At 39.1% G+C, this 26048-nt stretch overlaps 1 protein-coding gene across 2 annotated transcripts in view; it reads left to right on the top strand.

The window, feature by feature from the left end:
- DCAF1 (DDB1 and CUL4 associated factor 1) overlaps positions 1-26048 on the top strand; it is a 94152-nt gene that overhangs the window by 2384 nt on the left and 65720 nt on the right. For both annotated transcript variants that reach the window (XM_029241991.1, XM_029241990.1), the window contains exons 2-5: positions 6441-6558; positions 13253-13329; positions 15684-15757; positions 17831-17944. In XM_029241991.1, coding sequence (XP_029097824.1) covers positions 6449-6558; positions 13253-13329; positions 15684-15757; positions 17831-17944 — 375 coding nt within the window. In that variant the 5' untranslated portion in view covers positions 6441-6448. The remainder of the gene's footprint in view (positions 1-6440; positions 6559-13252; positions 13330-15683; positions 15758-17830; positions 17945-26048) is intronic.

Raw genomic sequence — 26048 nt, 5'->3', positions numbered from 1 at the left:
TGGGCTTAGTTGCTCCGCGGCATGTGGGATCTTCCCGGACCAGGGCTTGAACCTGGGTCCCCTGCATTGGCAGGCGGATTCTTAACCACTGTGCCACCAGGGAAGCCCAGGTTATGAAAATTCAGAATAATGTAAATAAATTACTTAACCAGATGTCTATCTCATACAGATATTCAGTAATTGGTAACTATTGTATCACTATTAGGCCATAAATTCTGCATGTAAAATGAAATTGAATGGAAAATGAATACTTATTTATTCATCTAGATTCAACACTTGTTATTAATATTTTGCCATGCTTTCTCTTAGTAGGTAGATGTGGTATATATTTATTTTGTGGAACCATTTGAAAATAAGTTGCAGACACAGCACCCCTAAATACTTTGGCAGGCATCCTTCAGGATAAAGACTTTTTTTTGACCGCACTGCGTGGCTTGCGGGATCTTAGCTCCCCTACCAGGGATCAAACCCGGGGCCCCAGCAGTGAGAGCGCCAAGTCCTAACCACTGGACCATCGGGGAATTCCCTCTACATATTTTTTGTAGGGCTTTATATTATTCCATTGTATGGACAGTGTTATTATTTAACCCTCGCAACAACTATTTCCATTTTACAGATAAGGAAATTGAGATTTGGAGAAGTTAAATAACTTGACCAAGATCTCACAGGTATGTTGGCAGAGTTGGGATTTGAATGCTTGAACCCCTTTTCTACCAAGTACCAATTGAGTGGTCTTGGGGACTTCTCTGAGCCCTTTTCCTCATCTGTAAAATAAGGGCAGGGTGGTTGTGAAAATTCAGAATAATGTAAATAAATTACTTAAACCAAATGTCTATCTCATACAGATATTCAGTAATTGGTAACTATTGTATCACTATTAGACAGGCCATAAGTTCTGCATACCACCTAAAGAACTCACTTTGGAACATGGTGAATTGAGTAATGTACCTTCACTGTCTTGTCTATAACAAGATTACTGCACCTTTTGCATTTTGTTAATCTTTCATTGAGAGTAAAATGAATTATCATTGATACTATTACTTTAGTTTATTTTAAGTTTATATTTTCCCTGGGCAAGTGAATATTCCCAAAGTTATAATTATTTTTAGGCATAGTTAATTGGAAATTTTGAAAATGATACCAGAAGTACATGTGTGTTTCTAAATTGAACTCTAAAATTTTACTTTTTTTTTTTTTTTCGGTATGCGGGCCTCTCACTGTTGTGGCCTCTCCCATTGCGGAGCACGGGCTCTGGTCGCGCAGGCCCAGTGGCCACGGCTCACGGGTCTAGCCGCTCCGCGGCATGTGGGATCTTCCTGGACCGGGGCACGAACCCGTGTCCCCTGCATCGGCAGGCGGACTCTCAACCACTGCGCCACCAGGGAAGCCCTAAAATTTTACTATTTTAATGCCCTTGAGTTGACCTTTGTTAGAGGTAGTATTTCTTTTAAACTTTGCCTTTATAAGCCCTACTAGGCTGATTGCTTAAGTTATCCAAGAGGCATTCCCTCCTGGACCTTTTTTCCCCCCATTAAAAAAAAAAATTTTGGTAAAATTGACATACCATAAATTAACAATTAACCATTTTAAAGTGCACAACTCAGTTGCATTTAGTAGATTAACAATGTTGTGCAACCATTACCTCTTTTAGTTCCAAGACATTTTCATTACCCCAAAAGGAAACCCTACATTCATTAAGTAGTCACTCCCTATTTCCCCCTCCCCCAAGTCCCTGGCAACCACTAGGTAGCTTTCTGTATATGGATTTACCTATTCTGAATGTTTCATATAAATAAAATCATAGACTATGTGACCTTTTGTGTCTCACATTTTTCGCCTGGCGTATTGTTTTAAAGGTTCATCCACAGCTGTAACATGACTCAGTACTTCATTCCTTTCTACGGCTGAATAATACTGCATTGTATGAATATAACCACATTTTGTTTATCCATTTATCTGTTGGTGAACATTTGGGGTTGTTTCCACCTTTTGGCTCTTGTGAATATGCTTTGAACATTTGTGTACAAGTGTTTGAATATCTGTTTTCAATTTTTTGGGGTATGTAACTTGGAGTGGAACTGCTGGGCCATATGGTAATTCTGTGTTTAACTTTTTTTTTTTAACTTTTTGAGGAGCCACCAAACTGTTTTCTATAGCTGCTGTACCATTTTACATTCCTATCAGCAGTGTACATTCTAGTTTCTCCACACCCTTGCCAGTGCTTGTTTTCTAATTTTTTGCATTTGGTCATCCTAGTTGTATGATTGGTATCTCATTGTGGTTTTGTTTTTCATTTCCCTAATGGCTAATGATGTTGAACATCTTTTCATGTACTTGTTGGCCATTTGTATATCTTCTTTGGAGAAATATCTGTTCAAGTCCTTTGCCCATTTTTGAATCAGGTTTTTTTGTCATTGTTGAGTTGTAGGAGTTCTTTATATATTATGGATACTAGATCCTTATCAGCCATATGATTTGCAAAGATTTTCTTCCATTCTGTGGGTTGTCTTTTCACTTTCTTGATAATGTACTTTGACGCACAAAAGTTTTAAATGTTGAGGTCCAATTTATCTATTCCCTTGTTGCTTATACTTTTGATGTCAAATGAAAATCCCTTGCCAATTTCAAAGTCATGAAGATTTACCTCTAAGAGTTTTATAGTTTAAGCTCTTATATTTAAGTCTTTGATTCATTTTGAGGTAGTTTTTGTACATGGTGTGAGGCAAGGGTCTGACTTCATTCCCTTGTATGTGGATATCCAGTTGTCTCAGCACAATTTGTTGAAAGAACATTGGTCTTTCTAGTAATGGTCTAATGGTCTTTCAACAAATTCTTTCCCTGTTGACTGGTTTTGGCCCACTTGTTGAATATCAATTGACCATAAATGTGAGATTTTATTTCTGGACTCTCAATTCTATTGCATTGGTATGTATGTCTTTCCTTATGACAGTACCATACTATTTTGATGATCGAACTTTGTAGTTTTGAAGTCGGAAGTGTGAATTCTCTAACTTTCTTCTTTTTCAAGATTGTTTTGGTTATTCAGGATCAGCAATTACATATAAATTTAGGATTGATGTTTGCACTAATGCAAGAAAGGTCATTGGGATTTTGGTAGGGATTGTACTGACGGTTGACCACTTTGGAGAGTATTGCCTTCTTAACAATATTAAGTCTTCTAATCCATGAACACAGGATGTCTTTCCATTTATTTAGGTCTTCTCTAAGTTATTCTAGCAATGTTTTGTAGTTTTCCTTGTGGAAGTCTTGTGCCTTTTTGGCTTAAATGGATTCCTTAGCATTTTGTTCTTTTTAGTGCTATTTTAAGTGAAATTGTTTTCTTAATTTCATATTGGATTGTTTATTGCTCATACATAGCAATACAACTAATTTTTGTGTGTTAATCTTATATCCTGTAACTTTGCTAACTTGTTTATTAACTATAGTTTTTATTTATAGATTCTTTAGGATTTACTATATATAGGGTCATGTCATCTGTGAATAAAGATAATTTTACTTCTTCCTTTCCAACTTGGATTGCTTTTATTTTTCTTGTCCAGTTGCTCTGGCTAGAACTCCAGTACAGTGTTTAAGTGGTGAAAGCAGGCATCTTTGTCTTATTTCTGATTTTAGGGGGAAAGCTTTCAGTCTTTCACTATTGCGTATAATGTTAGCTGTTGGGTTTTTTTTTTTTTTTTTTTTTTTGCGGTATGCGGGCCTCTCATTGTTGTGGCCTCTCCCATTGTGGAGCACAGGCTCCGGACGTGCAGGCTCAGCGGCCATGGCTCACGGGCCTAGCCACTCCGCAGCATGTGGGATCCTCTCAGACCGGGGCACGAACTGGTGTCCCCTGCATCGGCAGGTGGACTCCCAACCACTGCGCCACCAGGGAAGCCCACTTTAATTGATTTTCATATGTCAAACCACCCTTGTATTCCTGGGTTAAATCCCACTTGGTCATGATATCTAATCCTCTTAATATGCTGCTGCATTCATCTTTCTAGTATTTTGTTAAGGATTTTTGCATCTATTTTCATAAAAGATGTTGGTCTGTAGTTTTCTTGTGATGTTTTTATCTGTCTTTGGTGTCAGGGCAATGCTGGCTTTATGTAATAAATTAGGAGGAAGTGTCCCTCCTCTTCAATTTTTGGAAGAATTTGAGGATTGATCTTAATTCTTCTTTAAATGTTTGGTAGAATGCACCAGTAAAGCCATCTCTCTCCTGCACTTTTAGGATGTGTCTTAAGAGATTAATTTTGTTGTTACCACATATTACTACTTTGCCCAGTCTCTAGGTCTCTTACCTTAGCATAAAATTTTACTGTTGAAAAAAATTGGTTAAATTATTGCCCCTCTCTACCCCCTGGCTAACACTCCTCCAGATTGGCAAGGTCATAAAAACGAGGAAAGACTCAAAAACTGTCAGAGACCAGAGGACACTAGGGAGACATGAAAACTAAATGTCATGTAGTAGCCTGGATGAGATATTGGAACAGAAAAAGGACATGAATGGAAAAACTGGTGAAATCTGAATCAAGTCTGGAGTTTAGTTAAGATAATGTACCAGTTTTTGGTTTCTTAATTTTGACATCATATCACTATAAAATAAGGTAACATTAGGGAAACCTGAACTGAGTTAGGGGTATATGGGAATTCTCCCTACTATCTTTGCAACTTTTTTTTTTTTTTTACAAATCTATAATTATTCCTATTAAATTTATTTAAAAAAATGCATATATAGTTAGTAGATTACAATCAGAAATACAGCCTAGGTCTTTCAAGTTAAGGTCAGAAATCCATATTAGTTGGTCACATCTGTAGTATATCTTTGGCCAGAAAGACTGAAAATGTGGATTCTTTGTAGAAAAGCATTTTAACTTTTTTTTCTTTTCTTTTTTGGAAATATCCTTTGGAGTAAGGGGTAGCTCAGGTGACATGAATCACTCTACTATTAGAATTGCGTCAACTTGATTAAAACATAAAGGTTTAAAATTTCGAGAGTTGGTGGTAAATATATTTCTTTTGGTCTTATGGTAGAAGAGTGAACAATAATCCTAGATGAGCTAGTAATGCCTTTGTGGACTGAAACTTTTTACAGAACAGTTGCTATTTCTGTGAAAATACACATTTTGCATGGCAGGATTTGACATTTTGATCCTAAGAGTGCTTTGGCAAAGAAGTTGATCTGTAAACCATCTAAACGTTTGGGTCTCATTTATTCCTTTTGGAGTTCCTTATAAACCTCTCTTCCCCGTGTGGATGTCACATGCGGCTCCTTCAGAGCCTGTCTCACGTCCCTGTCCTTTTGTACCCCTGGGCTGATCACTCAACCCAGCAACTTTTTATGCCTTTCTCCAGCCTCTTATCCTTCCAGAAGATCAGCTAGCTGTGAGACAGATTAGGAAGGCTGAAGGACGAATGGGTTTATAATATTCTTTCTTAGCTTTCATGTTGGTAATGATATCCACTTCAGTTCTTGATCTGTTGTTAAGAATTAACAGGAATGTGTTGCTTATCTGTCATAGAACTTTCCCTGAAGACTTACAAGAGCAAAATATTTCTGGGAGTAGTTTTTGCTGTATTCTGTATTTTAAAAAAAAAAAAGCCTCAAAGCTTTGGACCAGAGATCTAGACTTGGGATTATTATACATGTGGTGTATAGGTACAGGTTGTAGAGTGTTCCTGTGAAACCTTTCGTAAGCTGAAATGACTTGAAGAGGCAATTACCTTAGGGCACATCTTGCTCAGGGATGTACAGAAATTGAGATAAAGCACAGATGCTCACAGGCACAATTCAAAGCTGTAGCAGCTTGCTGTTGAATGTAGTTCCCATGGAAGGAGCTTGGCGGGGCCACTCTCACTGCTTGGGGTGCACACTGCATTTATAACGGCGCTGCAAAGCAAACACAACGCTGTTTTTGCTTTTCGCCTTTTTTCGTAAAAGCAGAAGTCCTCTTCAGATTTCTTTGGGTTAACGAAACCAGATACTAATGTAGTTCTTTCATAAAAACGAAATGGCATAAAGCGAACTTCTCTGAAAAGCAGGGATACCTGTATGTGTGTTTCTGAGGGGAGAAAGGAACCATAGGTTTTGTCTGATTCTCAGGAATTCCTGATCCTAGAAAGGTTAAGAATCATGATTTTGATCCAGTACCCTGTCTCATTTGACAGTCTAGCAAACTGAGGTTGAGAGAGAAGAAAAGACTTGTCATGACTTGATGAGTATCCAGGCTCCCAATCCTGGGTTTCCCACTGTACCACAAATAAAATTATCTACAGGGTCCAAGGGTTAAATTTCCCATGCTTTTAGTTATTTCCCTTGCTTGTGCATCCCTTTTTTCGTCCCTCCTCACTTTTCTTTTCATAGGAAGTATGTCAAGTTTATTTGCCTGTGTTCATTTGTGTGTGTGTGTTTTTCTTTTTTTTTTTTGCTTCCTTAGGCCAAGTCATGACTACAGTAGCGGTACATGTGGACTCCAAAGCTGAGCTCACTACCCTGCTGGAGCAGTGGGAAAAGGAACATGGCAGTGGGCAGGACATGGTACCTATCCTTACCAGGTATGAACAATTAAGTTGTTTTTTTTTTAAAAAAAGGAAAAATTGGGAATTCCCTGGCAGTCCACTGCCGTGGGCCCAGGTTCAATCCCTGGTTGGGGAACTAAGATCCTGCAAGCCACACAGCGTGGCCAAAAATGAAAAAAAAAAAAAGGAAAAATTGGAGAATGTTATAGAACATTTTCACTTTGTGAATTCTTTTGGTTTTTTTTCCATAGAAGTTTTTTTAATGGTTCTACTTAATAAAATATTTGTTTGCAGGAAGAAAAAAATTTCCCCAAAACTAGAAAAGCATTTTTAAAGCAATTTTCCAAATTACAATGTTAAACTCATCTCCAGCTCTGTAAAAGTATATGACATGAGATCTTTAAAGTTTCACTGCATTTCAGGATTGTTCTTGGAAAAGATACTCTGCCAGAAAATCAATGGGGTCATTGGGTCTGACCTTACAACACTCATTCAGACCCTGCATAAGCATTGGCATAATGTAGACCATTAAATAGTTTCTCAGGAGAATAGAATGGGCCTTCAGTAATTCTCTTTCTTCTCTTTTCACTTTCTCTAGTTTATTCTCACTTCTCAGAGCAAAATAATTTCTGGCTACCCAGATGAAGCAAAGTGAGAGAGCGGAAGGAAGGAAGGAAGGGAGAGAGGGAGGGAAAGAGAGAGAGACAGAAAGACAGAAGGAAGGAAGGAAGGAAAGAAAAGGAAGGAAGGCTCACTTCATGAATTCTCAATCCATATTTTTTCCCTGTCAGAACTAGTCTTTTATCTCTCTACTTCTTGAACCTTGTTAAAATTTCTTCCCTTTCCTCTTAGGCCCTTTTGTTGTCATTCTCTTTCCAAGGTTCTTCTCCTGCCAATGTTTTAGCGCCAAGGTTTTGTTTGTGGTTCTCTTCTCTCTTCACCCTAAGTATTCTACCTAGATAGTTTCATCTCTGTCCATGATTTAAAAAATTATTCTCATGTTAACTTTCAAATTTCTATTTTCACTTCAGACTCCTCTTTTTAAAAATTTCAGACCCATTTCTCAGCTGATTGGTGTACACATGTTTAGCTGGTTATTCCACAGACACCTGAAACATACTGTGTTCAAAATAGAGCTTATCATCTTCATCCTACCTCCCTCTTCATTCACAGTTTGTGCTTTTGTACTCCCTGCCTTGGTGTAAATAGTTATAAACTAAAAACTGAAAACCATTCTCCCTGGTGTATTCCTTTACTAGCACAACTTAGTCACCAAGCCCTGAGGGTTTCTGCTTCCTCTTCTTCCCCATTCGCACTTCCTTTATTAGGTATTGATCATGTCTTGACTGGCTCATTAGGCAGTGTGCATTATCCCTCTGTCTACAGTTTACCCTCTTCTAATATATCATCCCCTTTGCTGAAAGATTTATCTTTTTCATACACAAATCTGATTGTCATACCTCAGCTCATAATTCTTCCCTGGCACCCTTTTCCTTCAGAATGAAATGTAATTTAGAGTGGCCTATGAGGCCATTTATGATTTAGTCTGTACTTCCTTTTTCTGCCTCATAGTGTTGTTCTTCAGAGAGGAATAGAACCATATTTTCCAGTGTCTGTGTGCCTTTACACTTGCTGTTTCTTTGGCCTGAAATGCCTTTCCTTGGTATATCTGCCTGGCAAGCTCTAGTCCTTTCAGGAAGCAGTTCAAGAATCATGTCTTGGGGCGTCCCTGGTGGCGCAGTGGTTGAGAGTCCGCCTGCCGATGCAGGGGACATGGGTTCGTGCCCCGGTCTGGGAGGATCCCACATGCCGCGGAGCGGCTGGGCCCGTGAGCCATGGCTGCTGAGCCTGTGCGTCCGGAGCCTGTGCTCCGCAACGGGAGAGGCCACAACAGTGAGAGGCCCACGTACCGAAAAAAAAAAAATCATGTCTGTAAATACCATATGATATCACTTATATGTGAAATCTGAAATATGACACAAATGAACCTATCTATGAAACAGAAATGGAATCATGGACATAGAGGTTGCCAAGGGGGTTGGGGGAGGGATGGAGTGGGAGGTTGGGATTAGCAGATGTAAGCTTTTATATATAGAATGGATAAACAACCAGGTCCTACTGTATAGCACAGAGAATTATATTTAATATCCTATGATAAGCCATAATGGAAATTTTGGAATATTTGAAAAAAGAATGTATGTATATGTATATATATGTATAACTTAATCAGTTTGCTGTACAGCAGTAATTAACACAACATTGTAAATCAGCTATACTTCAATTAAAAAAAATCTTTCCCCCATTTTAATTACCACTTGTATTATAATTATCTTTTTACATGTGTCTCCTCACTAAATTGTAAGTCTTTTTTGAAGTCAGGTACTACTCATTTTTATTGGTGTCTCCTTGTGTTGCCTCAGACACTGACTTGCCCAATGCTTGGTACATAGTAAACTGTGTGGGACATAATTTTATTGAATGAATGTGTTAAGGAAGAAGAGAAAGTGAAAAAAAAAAAAGGCTGGGTTGGGATGCGCATGGTTTTTCTGAGCAGGAAGCCTCTGGAACATGGGGCTCTTTAACATCTAATCTGTAATATCATAGCAGAGAAAAAAAACTTTGTTTATGCAATGATCTATTCTCTAGGGATAAAGAGAACTATGATCTTATGACAGTTTAAACAGGGATAAATGCTTTGTTCATAATTGCTCTTGATAGATGGGGAACATGTGAAAGTACAGTTTTTTTTTAGGGAAAGGATTATTGCTGACTGGTGGAAAGTGGATTTTCATTTGTAGAGGCATTGGACATTAAGAACTATTAATCGCAAGCTACTTGAAGTGCAGCCACAGTGAATTAAAGAATCTTAAGTATTGTGCATTTAACGTGTGTGGATTATTGATTGATGTACCTTTGAAAGGAGGAGAGAGTCATGAATGGGGATGATAGTGTTAGTGGTAGATTCATTTAATTGCTCAAAAGATATAAAATATTTTTTAATACTTTATTTTCGGGAATTCCCTGGTGGTCCAGTGGTTAGGACTCGGTGCTTCCACTGCAGGGGCCCGTGTTCAATCCCTGGGCAGGGAACTAAGATCCTGCAAGCTGCGTGGTGAGGCCAAAAAAAACCCCAAAACCAAAAAACTTTATTTTCAGGATTATTTCATATTAATTATCATATTTGACCCTGAACTTTGTCATTATGCTATGGTATTCAGCAGTGCAAAGCCTAAATGGAGGGACCCTATCTTCAAGGAGATAACCATCTGGGAGGCAACTAATGGCTCCAAAAAATGCATAGTAGTACAAGATAGCATATAATGAAGTGCTAGATTGGCAGTGTGGTTTGTAAATATTCTAGGGGTTAGGAGAATGGAAAGAATTTGAATGAGTCCGTTTCTTCTATTCATTCAACAAATATTTGAGGACCTTTTGTGTGTCAGAACTGTAGGAGACACTTCTCTGAACCTCAGCTTCTTCATTTGTCACTAAAAGTATGAGAGCTACATTGTTAAAAGATAGCCACCATCCTCTGAGCTGCTTGCAAAAGACTATAGGACTTCCCTGGTGGTGCAGTAGTTAAGAATCCGCCTGCAATGCAGGGACCACGGGTTTGATCCCAGGTCTGGGAAGATCCCACATGCTGCGGAGCAACTAAACCCATGCACCACAACTACTGAGCCTGCGCTCTAGGGCCCGTGTGCTGCAACTACTGAAGCCCGTGCACCTAGAGCCCGTGCTCCACAACAAGAGAGAAGCCACTGCAACGAGAAGCCCGCGCACCACAACAAAGAGTACCCCCCTGCTTGCCGCAGCTAGAGAAAGCCTGCGCGCAGCAACAAAGACCCAGCGTGGCCAAAACAAACAAAAAAACAAAACAAAAAAACCCAAAAGACTATAGCCAGGCAGTAGAAAGCTAAGGTTAAAATACTGGGTTTTAACTCCAATTCCAGTGGGCTTTCCAGTGTAGGATGTGGTAAAGGTTCCTTGGAACAGGGACTTGAAAGTTGGTAGAATAGACCTTGATTGAAAGCAGAGACAAGGTTTTCTAGGAAAAGTCCAAATGTGACTGAAAAATGTATCTAGGGGAGAATGAACTGGGGCATGTTTTTGTGGCAGTGAGGAAATGGGCCCTGCCAGAGTGGAGGGTGAATATAAGGTAGGAATGGAAGATAAAGTTATATGGAGCAAGATCTTAAAAAGATCTTTAAGGTTAGACTGGGACTTTAAAAGACAGTAGGATGAATTCAAAGTATAGTTTATTTTAGATAGGGGCAAAACTCTTACCATCCTTCAAATTGTGGGTCTGTTAGTTCACTGGCTATTTCCTAAAGTATCTTCACATCTGTCATCCTTCTCACCCTGCAAACTGGCTTCAGTTTGGGTGTATTGCATGAAAAGCAAATGAATTTCAGGCCTACCTGCTCCTTTACTGACTATTTTTTAAAATGATCTTTTGGCTATTTTCCTAAGAAAAATGTACAACTCTATAACTTGATTGACTTTTTATTTTTTATGTTGTTTTATTTATTATAATCAAGACTTCGACTTAATTCTGTGAAAAAGGACTGGCATTGCGCCAAGCTGTATGAGCTTAACCCAGGTTTTGTGTTTTTTTTTTATATTATTGAGATATAATTTATAGTCCACCCACGGTTGCTTGACTCTCTGGATGTGGAGGGCCAACTGTACTATGCCATTTTATACAAAGGACTTGAGCATTAGAGGATTTTAGTATCCCTGGGAGGTCCTGGAACCAATTCTCTGTGGATACTGAGGGATGGATTGTTTACTTACAAAATCATCACCTAGATCAAATTATAGAACTTGAGTACTACCTCCAGAAGGCTCCCTCCTGCCCCATTGCATCAGTATCTACCTTAGATTAATTCGTTTTCTATTTGTTATTGATTCCCAGTTTCCATAGGAACACCACCTAAATAGCTCTGACTTAAGTTCTGTTTTAAGCAGACTACATATATTAACTTTTACTTCAGGGAAACTCTGTAAGATAGGGACTGTTATCTTCATTTTACAGATTAGGTGCAGAGAGGTTAAATAACTTGACCGAAGTCACAAACAGGGGAAGAGATATGATTTGAACACTGGCCATCTGGCTCCAGAATCCACGTTTTTAACTTCTGCTGTGCTATATTGCTTAGTTTCCACTGAAGATACTAGTAGATCTTATAATATGTAATTTAAAATACATTTTATGTGATCATCCTTTGTGGCAAAGAGAGTTTTCAGAGTTTAGGGGGAAAGGTAGAAAAGGTAGAAATACTTTTGAGGCTTGATGGGGAAAAATATACCAGAGTGCGCAAGACTTTTTGCAGGGAGCTTAACCCTTAAGACTAGAAAGTATGGTTTTGTGGAAATAAAGCATGCAGGAAAATTTGAGTTAGGATAGAGCATCCTAGATACTGGAGAGCATGAAAGCCTTTTATTTGATTGTCATTATAATAGGTTAAAATGTCAGTCCTTAGGGTACTCAGAAAGTGATTTTTCTTATTTTAAAAAAAAAAGTGTGAATAAAAAAGAACAGTTGATAACTTGCAACAACATGGATGACTCAACGTCCTGAGTGAAAGAAGTCAAACATAAAAAGAGTATATGTGGAGCTTCCCTGGTCGTGCAGTGGTTAAGAATCCGCTTGCCAATGCAGGGGACACGGGTTCCATCCCTGTTCCGGGAAGATCCCACATGCCGTGGAGCAACTAAGCCCGTGCGCCACAACTACTGAGCCTGCGCTCTAGAGCCCACGAGCCACAACTACTGAAGCCTGCATGCCTAGAGCCCGTGCTCCGCAGCAAGAGAAGCCCACGCACCACAACGAAGAGTAGCCCCCGCTCGCTGCAACTAGAGAAAGCCCGTACGCAGCAACGAAGACCCAACGCAGCCAAAAGTAAATAAATAAATAAAATTAAATTAAAAAAAAGAGTATATGTGATTTCATTTATATGAAATTGTAGAACAGGCAAAACTAATCTTTAGTGAGAAAAAGTAGGTGAGTGGTTGCTTAGGGCAGGGGTGGGAACCTGGGTGGGTGGAAGAATGTTACAGGCTGAGGTAACAGCACCTAGAAAGGTCCTGAAGCAGTTACCAGTTTGGACTCTGAAGAGCAGGGAAGGCCATGTGACTGTAGCTTAATAAAGGAGGGGTGGAGGAGTACAAGAAGTGGTCATAGATGCAGACAAAAGCCAGGTACTGTAAACCTTGCAGTGCTTGGGTTTAATTTAAGTTGAGGGTAAGTCATTGAAAGTTGGAGGTGTATTGTGTCAGGTCAAGCGTGGAAGCAAGAAACAAGGAGACCAGGGAAAAGTCTATTGCAGGTAGTCCAGAAGTTGATAAAGGTGGTCTGGACAAGGGTAGGAGTGGTCAAAATTTAAGGAAATGATTGAAGTCAGGAGATACTTTGTAGGTAGAGCTTATAGGAATTTATTGCTGTGGGGAATGGGGAGAAAAGGACAGTTTTAATGGTGACTCCTTGTTTTTGGCTTCTGAGGGGATAGTGCTATTATTTGAGACAGGAGAGTTGGAGAGAAGAATAAATTTGGGAGTGGAAACTGTTTTATGAGATAGTTGTTTAGGTCTTTATGTTTGTTAGGAAAATACCCTTTTTCTAATTTTTTGCTTTTATTTTGTACCTTGATTGTTTGACTATTGTAGGTAGTGATACATTTTTTTTGTATGCTTGTCTAGAATTGACCCTGTCTTCTCTTTGTGCTAGGATGTCTGAATTGATTGAAAAAGAAACTGAAGAATATCGTAAGGGGGATCCAGACCCATTTGATGATCGACATCCTGGTGAGACTGTGTTCTCTTAAGCCTGGCTCTAATTTTCTTACAAAAGAAAACTGCTTAGGGCTTCCCTGGTGGCACAGTGGTTGAGAGTCCACCTGCCGATGCAGGGGACATGGGTTCGTGCCCCGGTCCGGGAAGATCCCACATGCCGTGGAGCGACTGGGCCTGTGAGCCATGGCCGCTGAGCCTGCGCGTCCGTAGCCTGTGTTCCGCGCAACGGGAGAGGCCACAACAGTGAGAGGCCCATGTACCGCAAAAAAAAAAAAAAAAAGAAAAGAAAAGAAAACTGCTTAATATAAGGAATATTTTTCAATTGAAATAAAATTTATTTGTTAAAATATTGCTAAAGGTGGGGGCAGAGAGGAAAAATAAATTCCTGGAAAAATGGAAATACTTTTAATATTTACCTATTAAATGGAAGATTACTATTACTAGAAGCTAACTTAAAGGAACTAAATTATATAGATATACCTTATTGACTCAGTTGATATGATTACAAAGATTTAAAAAGAGAAAAATGTTCTCTCTTTCTGACTTTTAAACCAAAAGATGTTATCCTCTGTGCCTTCATTTTTCTAACAACAATAATTATCCTTTTATTAACGGGGAGATGTGGTTGAGAATGCATTCAGTGCCTTGCTTTTAGTTACGAAATTGATGCTTGGAACCTTGAATAAGGAATGAATGGATTTCTTGATGTCTACTTTAGTGTTCCAACAGCTAAAATATGCCATCTCATGTTAATGTGGTTTTCTTTTGGGCCAATTTAATTAGAGCCATGACAAACCAGCCTGCTTTGGCATGGAATTTGCTATAATACAGAACTGTATGGGACTTGAGACTGCTATTTTATGTTCTCTCTAAGGTAGCTTACCAGTGGGCAAAGCTTATGTCGTGTGGGCCCACACTGCATATAAATTTTCTCTTTATAAAACCAGGAGTTCTTTTTGGAGAGAAGAGTCTGAGATTTTGTATGTGGAGAGATAGTGAGAATGAATGGGACTTACAAAAATAAGAACATTGTATATCCACCCAAATGTTCCAGGGTTTATTTCTGTTTCTTAGACTTTTATTCCCAAATGTAAGTAAGCTAAGCATTTCAAATTGAGTGTCCAGTTGTTTATGTGATGTTACCTGCTGCTCTTGTCCTAGACATCCCCACTTGTGACTTTGAGAACGGCTATTGAGCTAACATCTTCAGTAAGGCAATCAGAGCATGAAATAGTAGGAAAGTGAAAAGAAACTAAGTTAATTCATGGGATTGTGAAAAGAATTCAAGAGATGATCATGCTTAGTGACATTGCCTTGGGAAGGATGAAATGGTAACGAGGAAGAAGGGAGAGAAGAGTGCCTTTTTTTCAGTAGAAATTTAAAGACAATTTTTTTCCTTCCTAACTCTTATGTTAAGTCGTATTTGTCATTAGGCATAATTTCTATTAATAAAAATAAGGGTCACAGTTTCATCTTTTATAAAGAGAGAAAGTTAAGTAATCTGAGGTCCACGTTTGTTTTTATGGTACCATTCTCTAACTTCTGTTTTTGTGAATTACTTTGGGATGTTAATTACAGCTTGGTAAAAACTTTATATCAGCAGCTTATATCTTTTCTTCATCCTAAATTGTATCCTTTGACTAAATTTGCCACTCTGAGAGGAAAATTAAATTGATGATATCTCTTTTAAAAGCGAACCAGTAATTTTCCCAACCATTAAGTCATTCTTTTACATTTAGGCTGTGTGTTGAGTAAATCCTAGGTTCCTGGCCTCCTTTCTTTCCCCAGGAGCTCAGAAGTTAAGATGACCAAGTTTATTTTATGTTTAGAATTGGTGATTGCTTGGCGGGATTCCCCCTGTCCCCCAAACCTGGAGTGTTCATTACAGGTTTGAGGACACATTTGTACTGCTGTTGGCATTATAGTTGAGAGATTGGACTTGGAGCCTATCTTCTCCAGGCCACTCATCAAAAGAAGTTGTGCTTCCTTCCTTTCTTTGGGAAGTCATGGGTTTTCATTCTTTTAGGCTCCTTTATGATTCTTTTGTAGACCCTTGTATACTCTTAGTGATGCTGGTCTGGGTCTAGTGCTCATTTATTTAATTCAGCATTGATGTGTAGGCAATATGCTGGGAGATGAGAATGTTAGGGAGCAGTGTCTCAAATTTTTTATTGTCATTTTTAATTTTAAAGAATGTTCCTTATGAAATCTGATTCATCAAAAGAATCTTTTCTTTGTTTCTGTTAATTTTTGCTGGCCTTTTAATAGTACTTAAAACAACCCAGGTGCCTTTCCAGAGGTTTGAGTAGCTTGACTGGGATGACTTACTCATTCCTTTGTTTGTTCCTCCCCTCTTCTTTTGGTAGGTCGAGCTGATCCAGAGTGTATGCTGGGCCACTTGCTGAGAATACTCTTCAAGAATGATGATTTCATGAATGCAGTAGGTTTGCTTCTTACTTTTCTCTAGAGATTATCATCAGCAGATACTGTACCTTTATTGTTTTTTTTGTAAATAGTCTGTTTTTTCCTGAGGCCTTGACAAAGTTGGGAATAGAGTGGGTAGCTTTTTAAATTTGGTATTGGTTCAATGAAATAGACTAATCATGGACTTCTTTATTACCAAAGTCCTGGTTGTGGCCAAGGTGTTTTCTCTTTGGTGTGTACTTTGTTCAGTTGAATATTGGTGAGGGTTCCCAAGGCATCTGTGCTCATTCTGGGGTGAGATGATTTTGAGTTTGGGAATATAGGAGTTCTCTTGGGTTCTTGAATAGAAAAGTAAAGAGTGATATGTACCGTATGACTCTGCACTGACACTATGGGTGTGTGCATTGGGCATGTGGAGGGAGAGAAAGTGCCTTATTTAACTCTGGTCTGTTGAGGAGTAAATGAGGGTAAAAAAAAAAAGTATGTATTACAGCTCCTGAACATAGTAATTATTCAATAAATTGTGGCTGTTAGGTTTGATTTTGGAGGTGGAATAGCATGATGCTTGAGAGCATGGGCTTTGGGGTCCATGTTTTGGGTTTAAGTGCAGCTCCACTCTTCATTGACATTTTGATCTTTAGGCAACTTAAGCCTCTCCAAGCTTTATTTTCTCAAAGCTTTATTTCCCTAATCTATGAAATAGGGATGATAGTTCTTACCTTAAAATGTTTTTGTAATCCTTGAATGAAATTAAACATGAAAAGTGCTTAGTTCAGAACCTGGCACATGAGGGCTCAGTAATTATTAGCTATTATTTTTATCTGTATTATATTAATTCCCAATTTTATTTATCACTGGTGTCTCTTTGCTTCAGATCACTTCCAGCTGCCTTCTAGACGTTCCCACATGGATATTTCCCACAGGCACCTTGAATTCTGCATGTCTCATTGTTTGCCCCACAGTCTGTTTCTCTTATGCTCTAGCTCAGTAATGGTGTCCTTTCCTAGCCAGCTGGAAGTTATCCTTTATTCCTCTAAGCTTTCTTATTCAGTGAACTTACAGGTCTTATTGTGCCCTCCCCCTTAACCCTCACAAATCCCTCCACTTCTTTCTGCCCTTGTTGTCAGACCTTAGGTTAGCTACCACCATCTCTCGATACTGCAATAGCCTCTTAATTGGTTTCTCTTCTTATCTTGTCCCAACCCATTCTTTACTTATATCCCGAAAATCTTTATCAAACGCAAAAAATGATCATGGCATTCTCTTGCTTAAAATCCATTAGTGCTTTCCCATTGCTCTCAAGATAAATTTTAAATTTTTTATTTTGGTTTATAAACCCAATCTCATGGCCTCTGTTCTCTCATTTTCTGTTCCTGACCTTTGGCCCTCCTCTCTTTCCCACTCCTCCTTAGCTATTCCTGCTTGTCCTTCATGTTCTCGCTTGGAATCCCTTCTTCTCTAAAGCCTTCTCTGATTCCCTTGCAGAGTTGTATGGCTTCCTACAGGTTTCTGTAGCATCCTGTACTTATGATATTTGTTTTTCCAACTGTCACCTCTTTTGGATTATGAACCCTTTGATGGTGGGACTGTGTCTTATTCACTGTTGTATACCCAGCAATAGAACACAGTGCCACTTAGAGATCCAGTATTTATTTGATGAGTGCCAAAAGGAAAGTTTTACTGATACATTTATATATATAAAATATAAAACTCAAATTTTTTCATTAACTATTGTCAAGAATCAGGAAGGGGTGAGGGGAGGCTTATCTTGCCCTGTTTTATCCTTCTGAAAAAGTGTATATGAGGATGGGGGTGTTTTCTTTGTGATACCCCTTGAGCTTGAATTTCTATGGTTGCTGAGTTGTTTTAGGGGGATTTGACTTTAAAGTGGCAGAGGAAATTATATGGTATTATCATGGCTCAGCAGGATCATAACTATTTCTAATAATTACAGGTTTAATTAGTAATGTTAGGTATAGTCTTCTTTAATACCCTTTAGGCAAGCTATGGGAATGTATTAAGGATTTATTAGTCATTATTAATTTGATTGGGTTGAATTTCAGATGAGATGTACTCCTTTTCTTTACAGCTGGTGAATGCATATGTGATGACAAGCCGAGAGCCCCCTTTAAACACTGCTGCTTGCAGACTCCTACTGGACATCATGCCAGGGCTAGAAACTGCTGTCGTCTTTCAAGAAAAGGTACTTACTAAAAAGAAAAGTCAACATTTTATTTTTTAGTTGAATGCTGATCTGTTTTTCTTTGTTAAAATAATTGTTATAGTTTTTTCTTATTATAGTAGTAATCTATATTATAGAATCTTAAGAAATTAAAACAAACAATAAGAAAAATTTTTAAATAACTATTTTGGTGAGTACTTGCTGCTTGGGTGCTGTAGTCTTTTTTAAAATCTTAAGATCATGTTTTTAGACATGGATTTGTGGATTTAACGATTTATGATCTTATTCAAACTCTTATTCCTTTTTTTTTTATTGGAATGTAGGTGCTTTACAATGTTGTGTTAGTTTCTGCTGTACAGCAGAGTGAGTCAGTTATACATATATGTATATCCACTCTTTTTTAGATTTCCTTCCCATTTAGGTCACCACAAGAGCACTGAGTATAGTTCCCTGTGCTATACAGTAGGTTCTCATTAGTTATCTGTTTTGTATATAGTAGCATATATATGTCATTACCAGTCTCCCAATTCATCCCACCCTCCCTTCCCCCTTGGTAACGATAAGTTTGTTTTCTACATCTGTGACTATTTCTGCTTTGCTAATAAGTTCATCTGTATACCATTTTTGTAGATTCCACATATAAGCGATACTATACGATATTTGTCTTTCTCTTTATGACTTCACTCTGTATGACAGTCTCTAGGTCCATCCACGTCACTGCAAATGACATTATTTCGTTCCTTTTTATGGCTGAGTAATATTCCATTGCATATATGTATCACATCTTCTTTATCCATTCTTCTGTCAGTGGACATTTAGCTTGCTTCCATGTCCTGGCAATTGTAAATAGTGCTGCAGGGAACATCGGGGTGCATGTATCTTTTTGAATTATGGTTTTTTCTGTGTGTATGCCCATTTTGGGATTGCTGGGTCACATGGTAGTTCTATTTTTAGTTTTTTTTTAAGGAACCTCCATACTGTTCTCCATAGCGGCTGTACCAATTTACATTCCCACCAACAGGGTAGGAGGGTTCCCTTTTCTCCACACCCTCTTCAGCATTTATTCTTTGTAGATTTTTTAATGTTGGTGATTCTGACTGCTGTGAGGTTACCTCATTGTAATTTTGATTTGCATTTCTCTAATAATTAAGACTCTTATTCTTAATGATGAGTAGTCTTCCCCGGTGATGAGGACATTCTGTTCTGAGGAAGGCTGTCCTATTCTTGACAGTATTTAATATTCACTTAGTTAATGTTTGAAGGCTGTGCTGGGCTGTGTTTTATGCTATGTGCTGGGAATATTTTGTCAGCAAGATAGGAGCTTACATTTATATATATATTTGGAAGAACAGAGACAAACTGATAATTTCAAGTAAGGATAAGTGCTTTGAAGACCAGAGAATGGTAATTTGTTAGTGACTGTGTGTATATTTCAGTTGTCAAAAATTAGTTGCTGTGTTTTTAGAAGTAATGTCGATATTTTGTCTCTTAGCGTTAAGAATTTGCAGTGTGAATTGTGTATGCTATATAGCTTTCTTTGCTTTTAAAGACACTAAAAATTTAATCTTCTGAAAAAATCTGGAAGTCTCAGTATAGTTAAATGCATAAGCCAAGTGAAAGATCTGGAAACAGATTTTCTTAACTTTTAAGAAAATTTTATTACAGAATTGTACCACATAATGTATTTTAGAGAATAACATTGTTATTAATGCTATAGTTTGCAGTATTATGTAGACTAGATTTAAAAATCTCTAATTAGCTCCCACTGTGGGAGACCAAAAAAATCTATCTCCTGTCAAAAATGTTTTAATGTGAATTCTTTTTTTTTTTAATGTGAGTTCTTTTGAAAAGCATGGTGAAAATGAAGCACTTACAGCAGTGTATTTGTTATATGCAAGGTTTATAGAAGATTACAGATGATTTTACTGTGCTTTGTAAAAGTTCCCTGGTTGTCATTGTAGGAAAATCATCTCTGATTCTTTATAGTTTTATTGTTGTATGTTTAGAATGAAGTGAATACCCTCTGGATGTTGGAAACATGAAAGGGTATTTTGAATAATAAAGCTTTCTGCAAGAACAGTTTTGTATTTTTATTTTATTTATTTTCAATAAATTTATTTAATTTATTTATTTATATTTGGCCGCATTGGGTCTTTGTTGCTGCGCGCAGGCTTTCTCTAGTTGAGGCGAGCGGGGGCTACTCTTTGTCGCGGTGAGTGGGCTTCTCATTGTGGTGGCTTCTCTTGTTGTGGAACACGGGCTCTAGGCGAGCGGGCTTCAGTAGTTGTGGCTCATGGACTCTAGAGCGCAGGCTCAGTAGTTGTGGTGCATGGGCTTAGTTGCTCCTCGACGTGTGGGATCTTCCTTGACGAGGGCTTGAACCCATGTTCCCTGCATTGACAGGCAGATTCTTAACCACCGCACCACCAGGGAAGTCCTAGAACAGTTTTGTTTCTTAATAACTGATTTTTATTAGGTCGAGAGAAGTGAATTATTCAAAGATAATCATAATTAGGTTGGAAATAACATTGCCTTGAATCCAATGTCCTAGAGTGTAGATTATAAACCTCTTTAACCTTGTGAGACCTTACCACTGGATTATATGATGTTCTTTACCTTTCAGAAATATCCTATGCACATTTTTTGGTGTGAATCAATGTTTTACTTCTTTAAAAGCATTTAATTATAGTGTGTAAATTAATGAGTCAGAAACCATAATTTTTGGGGACTTCCCTGGCGGTCCAGTGGTTAAGACTCCACACTTCCACTGCAGGGGGCACAGGTTCGATCCCTGGTCAGGGAACTTAGATTCTGCATTCTGCGCAGTGCAGACCGCCCCCCCGCTCAAAAAAAAAGAAAGAAAAGAAAAAGAAAACAAAATCATTATTTTTAGACAGATTGGCAACTGGTGTTTCACAAAGCTACAGTTAAGACTCATTGCTTTAGGGCTTCCCTGGTGGCACAGTGGTTAAGAATCCGCCTGCCAGTGCAGGAGACATGGGTTTAGAGCCCTGGTCTGGGAAGATCCCACATGCCACGGAGCAGCTAAGCCCGTGTGCCATAGCTACTGAGCCTGGGCTCTAGAGCCTGTGCTCTGCCACAAGAGTTGCCACCGCAATGAGAGGCCTGCGCACTGCAACGAAGAGTAGCCCCCACTCGCCGCAACTAGAAAAAACCCGCGTGCAATAACGCAGACCCAGTGTAGCCAAAAATAAATAAAATAAATAAATTTATTTAAAAAAAAAGATTCACTGGGCTTCCCTGGTGGCGCAGTGGTTGAGAATCTGCCTGCCAACGCAGGGGACATGGGTTCAAGACCTGGTCTGGGAAGATCCCACATGCCGCGGAGCAGCTAGGTCCGTGAGCCACAACTACTGAGCCTGCGCGTCTGGAGCCTGTGCTCCGCAACAAGAGAGGCCGCAATAGTGAGAGGCCCGCGCACCGCGATGAAGAGTGCTGCAACTAGAGAAAGCCCTTGCACAGAAACGAAGACCCAACACAGCCAAAAATAAATAAATAAATAAATAAATTAAAAAAAAAAAAAATTCACTGCTTTAGAGCAGTGTTTCTCAAACTTGCTGAACCGATAGCTACACATTTTACTTTTTTCCAAAAGCTGGGTACATTTTGTTTTACATTGCAACCCATACATTATATGTATCAAGAGTTTTCTTAAACATTGTTTACCCTTTGTGCAGTGCATCCTTATAGTTTCTATTTCATTTCTTTTTAAGAGCTGGTTGTAAGTTACTAAATTGACTGACTGTATTCTAGCTGCTGTTTAAAAAAGTTGCTGGATTGTACTTTCACAGATGTTGAAATAGCTTTAAATTTTATTTTGTTTTATTTTCTGTTTATGCTTGCTGCTCTTTTTTAAGTATAGTTGATTTACAATGCTGTGTTAATTTCTGCTGTACAGCAAGGTGGCTCATTTGTATGCATATATACATTCTTTTTTTTTTTAATATTCTTTTCCATTATGGTTTATCCCAGGAGACTGGATATAGTTCCCTGTGTTATACAGTAGGACCTTGTTGTTCGTCTGTTCTAAATGTAATAGTTTGCATCTACTAACCCCACACTCCCAGTCCATCCCTCTGCCTCCCTCCATCCTCCTTGGTAACCACAAGTTTGTTCTCTATGTCTGTGAGTCTGTTTCTGTTTTGTAGATAGGCTCATTTGTGCCATATTTTAGATTCCACATATAAGTGATATCATGTGGTATTTGTCTTTCTCTGTCTGATTTTACTTAGTATGATAATCTCAGGTTGTATCCATGTTGCTGCAAATGCCATTATTTCGTTCTGTTTTATGGCTGGATCGTATTTCATTATATATATGTACCACATCTTTTTTATCCATTCATCTGTCGACGGACCTTTAGGTTGTCTCCATGTTTTGGCTATTGTGAATAGTGCTGCTATGAACATAGGGGTACCTGTATCTTTATTTATTTATTTTTGGCTGTGTTGGGTCTTTGTTGTGCGTGTGGGCTTTCTCTAGTTGCGACGAGTGGGGGCTACTCTTTGTTGCGGTGTGCGGGCTTCTCATTGCGGTGGCTTCTCTTGCTGTAGAGCGTGGGCTTCGGTAGTTGTGGCACGTGGGCTCAGTGGTTGTGGGTCGCGGGCTGTAGAGTGCAGGCGCAGTAGTTGTGGCTCATGGGCTTAGTTGCTCCACGGCATGTGGGATCGTCCTGGAGCAGGGCTCAAACCTGTGTCCCTTATATTGGCAGGCGGATTCTTAACCACTGTGCCACCAGGGAAACCCCTGTCTTTTTGAATTATAGTTTTGTCTGGGTATATGCCCAGGAGTGGGATTGCTGGATCATATGGTAACTGTATATTTACTTTTCTGAGGACCCTCCATACTATTTTCCAGTATAGTGGCTGCACCAACTTGCATTCCCACCAACATTGTAGGAGGGTGCCCTTTTCTCCACACCCACTCCAGCATTTGTTATTTGTAGACTTTAGAAAAAAAAAAAAAAAAAAAGTGTTTCCCTGGTGGTGCAGTGGTTGAGAGTCTGCCTGCCGATGCAGGGGACACGGGTTCGTGCCCCGGTCTGGGAAGATCCCACATGCGGCGGAGCGGCTGAGCCTGTGAGCCATGGCCGCTGAGCCTGCATGTCCGGAGGCTGTGCTCTGCAACGGGAGAGGCCAGAACAGTGAGAGGCCCGTGTACCGCAAAAAAAAAAAAAAAAAAAAAAAGATAAATAAATAAATAAATGGCTGTGTTGAGTCTTCATTACTGCACGCAGGCTTTCTGTAGTTGGGGCGAGCAGGGGCTTCTCTTCATTGCAGTGCGCAGGCTTCTCTTGTTGTGGAGCTCTAGGCACATGGACTTAAGTAGTTGTGGCATGCAGCCTCTAGAGCGCAGGCTCAGTAGTTGTGGTGCACGGGCTTAGTTGCTCTGCGGCATGTGGGATCTTCCTAGACCAGGGCTTGAGCCCGTGTCCCCTGCATTGGCAGGCGGATTCTTAACCACTATGCCATCAGGGAAGTCCCTGTTATTTGTAGACTTTTTAACGATGGCAGTTCTGACTGGTGTGAGGTGGTACCTCATTTTAGTTTTGTTTTACATTTCTCTAATAATTAGTGATGTTGAGCATCTTTTCATGTGCCTACTGGCCATCTGCATGTCTTCTTTGGAGAAATGTCTATTAAGATCTTCTGTTGATTTTTCAATTGGGTTGTTTGTTTTTTTGTTGTTGAGTTGTATGAGCTGTTTGTATATTTTGGAGATTAAGCAGTTTTGGTCTCATCATTTCAAATATTTTCTCCCCTTCTGTAGGTTTTTTTTTTTTTTTAACATTTATTTATTTATTTCGCTGTGCTGGTTCTTAGTTGCCATGTGCGGGATCTTCGTTGCCGCTTGTGGGATCTTCCTTGCCACATGTGGGATCCTTGTTGCTGTGTACAGGATCTTCAGTTGCAACATGTGGGATCTTTTAGTTGCGGCATGTGAACTCTTAGTTGCAGTATGTGGGATCTAGTTTCCTGACCAGGGATTGAACCTGGGCCCCCTGCATTGGGAGTGTGGAGTCTTAGCCACTGAACCACCAGGAAAGTCCCTCGTTTCTTTTAAATGATTTCCTTTGCTGTGCAAAAGCTTTTAAGTTTGATTAGGTCCAATTTTATTTTTGTTTTTATTTCTGTTGCCTTGGGAGACTGACCTGAGAAACCATTGGTACGATTTATGTCAGAGAATGTTTAGCCTGTGCTTTCTTCTAGGAGTTTATGGTGTTACGTCTTATGTTCAAGTCTTTAAGCCATTTTGAGTATTTTTGTGCATGGTGTGAGTGTGTGTCCTAACTTCACTGATTTACATGTGGCTGTCCATCTTTCCCAGTACCACTTGCTGAAGAGACTGTCTTTTTCCCATTTTATAGTCTTGCTTCCTTTGTCCACGATTAATTGAATGTAGGTGTGTAGGTTTATTTTGGGGCTCTCTATTCTGTTCCATTGATCCATATGTCTGTTTTTGTACTGATACCACACTGTTTTGATTACTGTACCTTTGTAGTATTGCCTGAAGCCTGGGAGAGTTATGCCTCCTGGTTTGAATTTTTTCCTCAGGATTGCTTTGGCAATTCTGGGTCTTTTATGGCTCCATATGAATTTTTGCATTATTTGTTCTAGTTCTGCAAAAAATGTCATGGGTAATTTGATAGGGATTGCATTAAATCTGTGGATTGCTTTGGGTAGTATTGCCATTTTAATAATATTAATTCTTCCAATCCAAGAGCATGGGATATCTTTCCATTTCTTTGCATTCTCTTTAATTTCTTTTAGTAATGTTTTATAGTTTTTAGCATATAAGTCTTTCACTTCCTTGGTCAGGTTTATTCCTAGGTATTTTATGTTTTTTGGTGTGATTTTAAAAAGTATTGTTTTTATACATTCTCTTTCTGATATTTCATTGGTTTTTAAAAAATATTTATTTATTTAGCTGTGTCGGGTCTTAGTTGTGGCACTCCGGATCTTCATTGCGGCATGCAGGATCTTTCATTGCGGCACATGGGCTCTTCATTGTGGTGCACAGACTCCAGAGAGCATGGGCTCAGTAGTTGTGGTGAGCAAGCTCTCTACTTGTGGCACATGGGCTCCAGACCGTGCGGGCTTAGTAGTTGTGGTACACGGGCTCTAGGGCATGCAGGCTCAGTAGTTGACAGCACACAGGCTTAGTTGCCCCGCGGCATGTGGGATCTTAGTTCCCCGACCAGGGATCGCACCTGCGTCCCCTGCATTGGACGGTGGATTCTTAAGCACTGGACCACCAGAGAAGTCCCTGATATTTCATCATTAGTGTCAAGAAATTTATGCAACTGATTTCTGAATGTTAATCTTGTATCCTGCTACTTTTCTGAATTCCTTTATAGGATCTAGTAGTTTTAGTGTGGAACCCTTAGGGTTTTCTATATATAGTATCATGTCTTCTGCATTTAGTGACAATTTTACCTCTTCCCTTCCAATTTGAATACCTTTTATTTTTCTTGTCAGATTGCTGTGGCTAGGACTTCCAATACTATGTTGAATAGAAGTGGTAAGAGTGGGCATCCTTGTCTTGTTCCAGGTTTTAGTGGGAAGGCTTTCAGCTTTTCACCACTGAGTATTTTATTGGCTTTGGGTTTGTCATAAATGGCTTTTATTATGTTGAGGTATGTTCCCTCTATACTCACTTTGGTAAAAGTTTTATCATGGATGATGTTGAATTTTGCCAAATGCTTTTTCTGCATCTATTGAGATAATCACATGGTTTTTGACTTTTGTTTATGTGGTGTATTACATTGATTGCTTTGCAGATGTTGAACCATTCTTGTGAACTCGGGATGAATCCCACTTGGTTGTGGTGTATGATCTTTTTTATGTGGTGTTGGATTCAGTTCGCTAATATTTTGCTGAGAATTTTTGCATCTATATTCATCAAAGATATTGGCCTGTAATTTTCTTTTTTGGTGGTATCTTTGTCTGATTTTGGTATCAGGGTGATGGTGACTTCATAGAATGTCTTTGGGAGTGTTTCCTCCTCTTCAGTCTTTTGGAACAGTTTTAGAAGAATCAGTGTAAGTTCTTCTTTGTATGTTTGGTAGAATTTGCCTGTGAAGGCACCTGGTCCTGGACTTTTG

Source organism: Monodon monoceros, unplaced genomic scaffold (assembly GCF_005190385.1).
Source record: "Monodon monoceros isolate NGI ecotype Baffin Bay Population unplaced genomic scaffold, NGI_Narwhal_1 Super_Scaffold_3, whole genome shotgun sequence".
Taxonomy (NCBI): domain Eukaryota; kingdom Metazoa; phylum Chordata; class Mammalia; order Artiodactyla; family Monodontidae; genus Monodon; species Monodon monoceros.
This window is presented reverse-complemented; position numbering and strand designations above follow the sequence as displayed.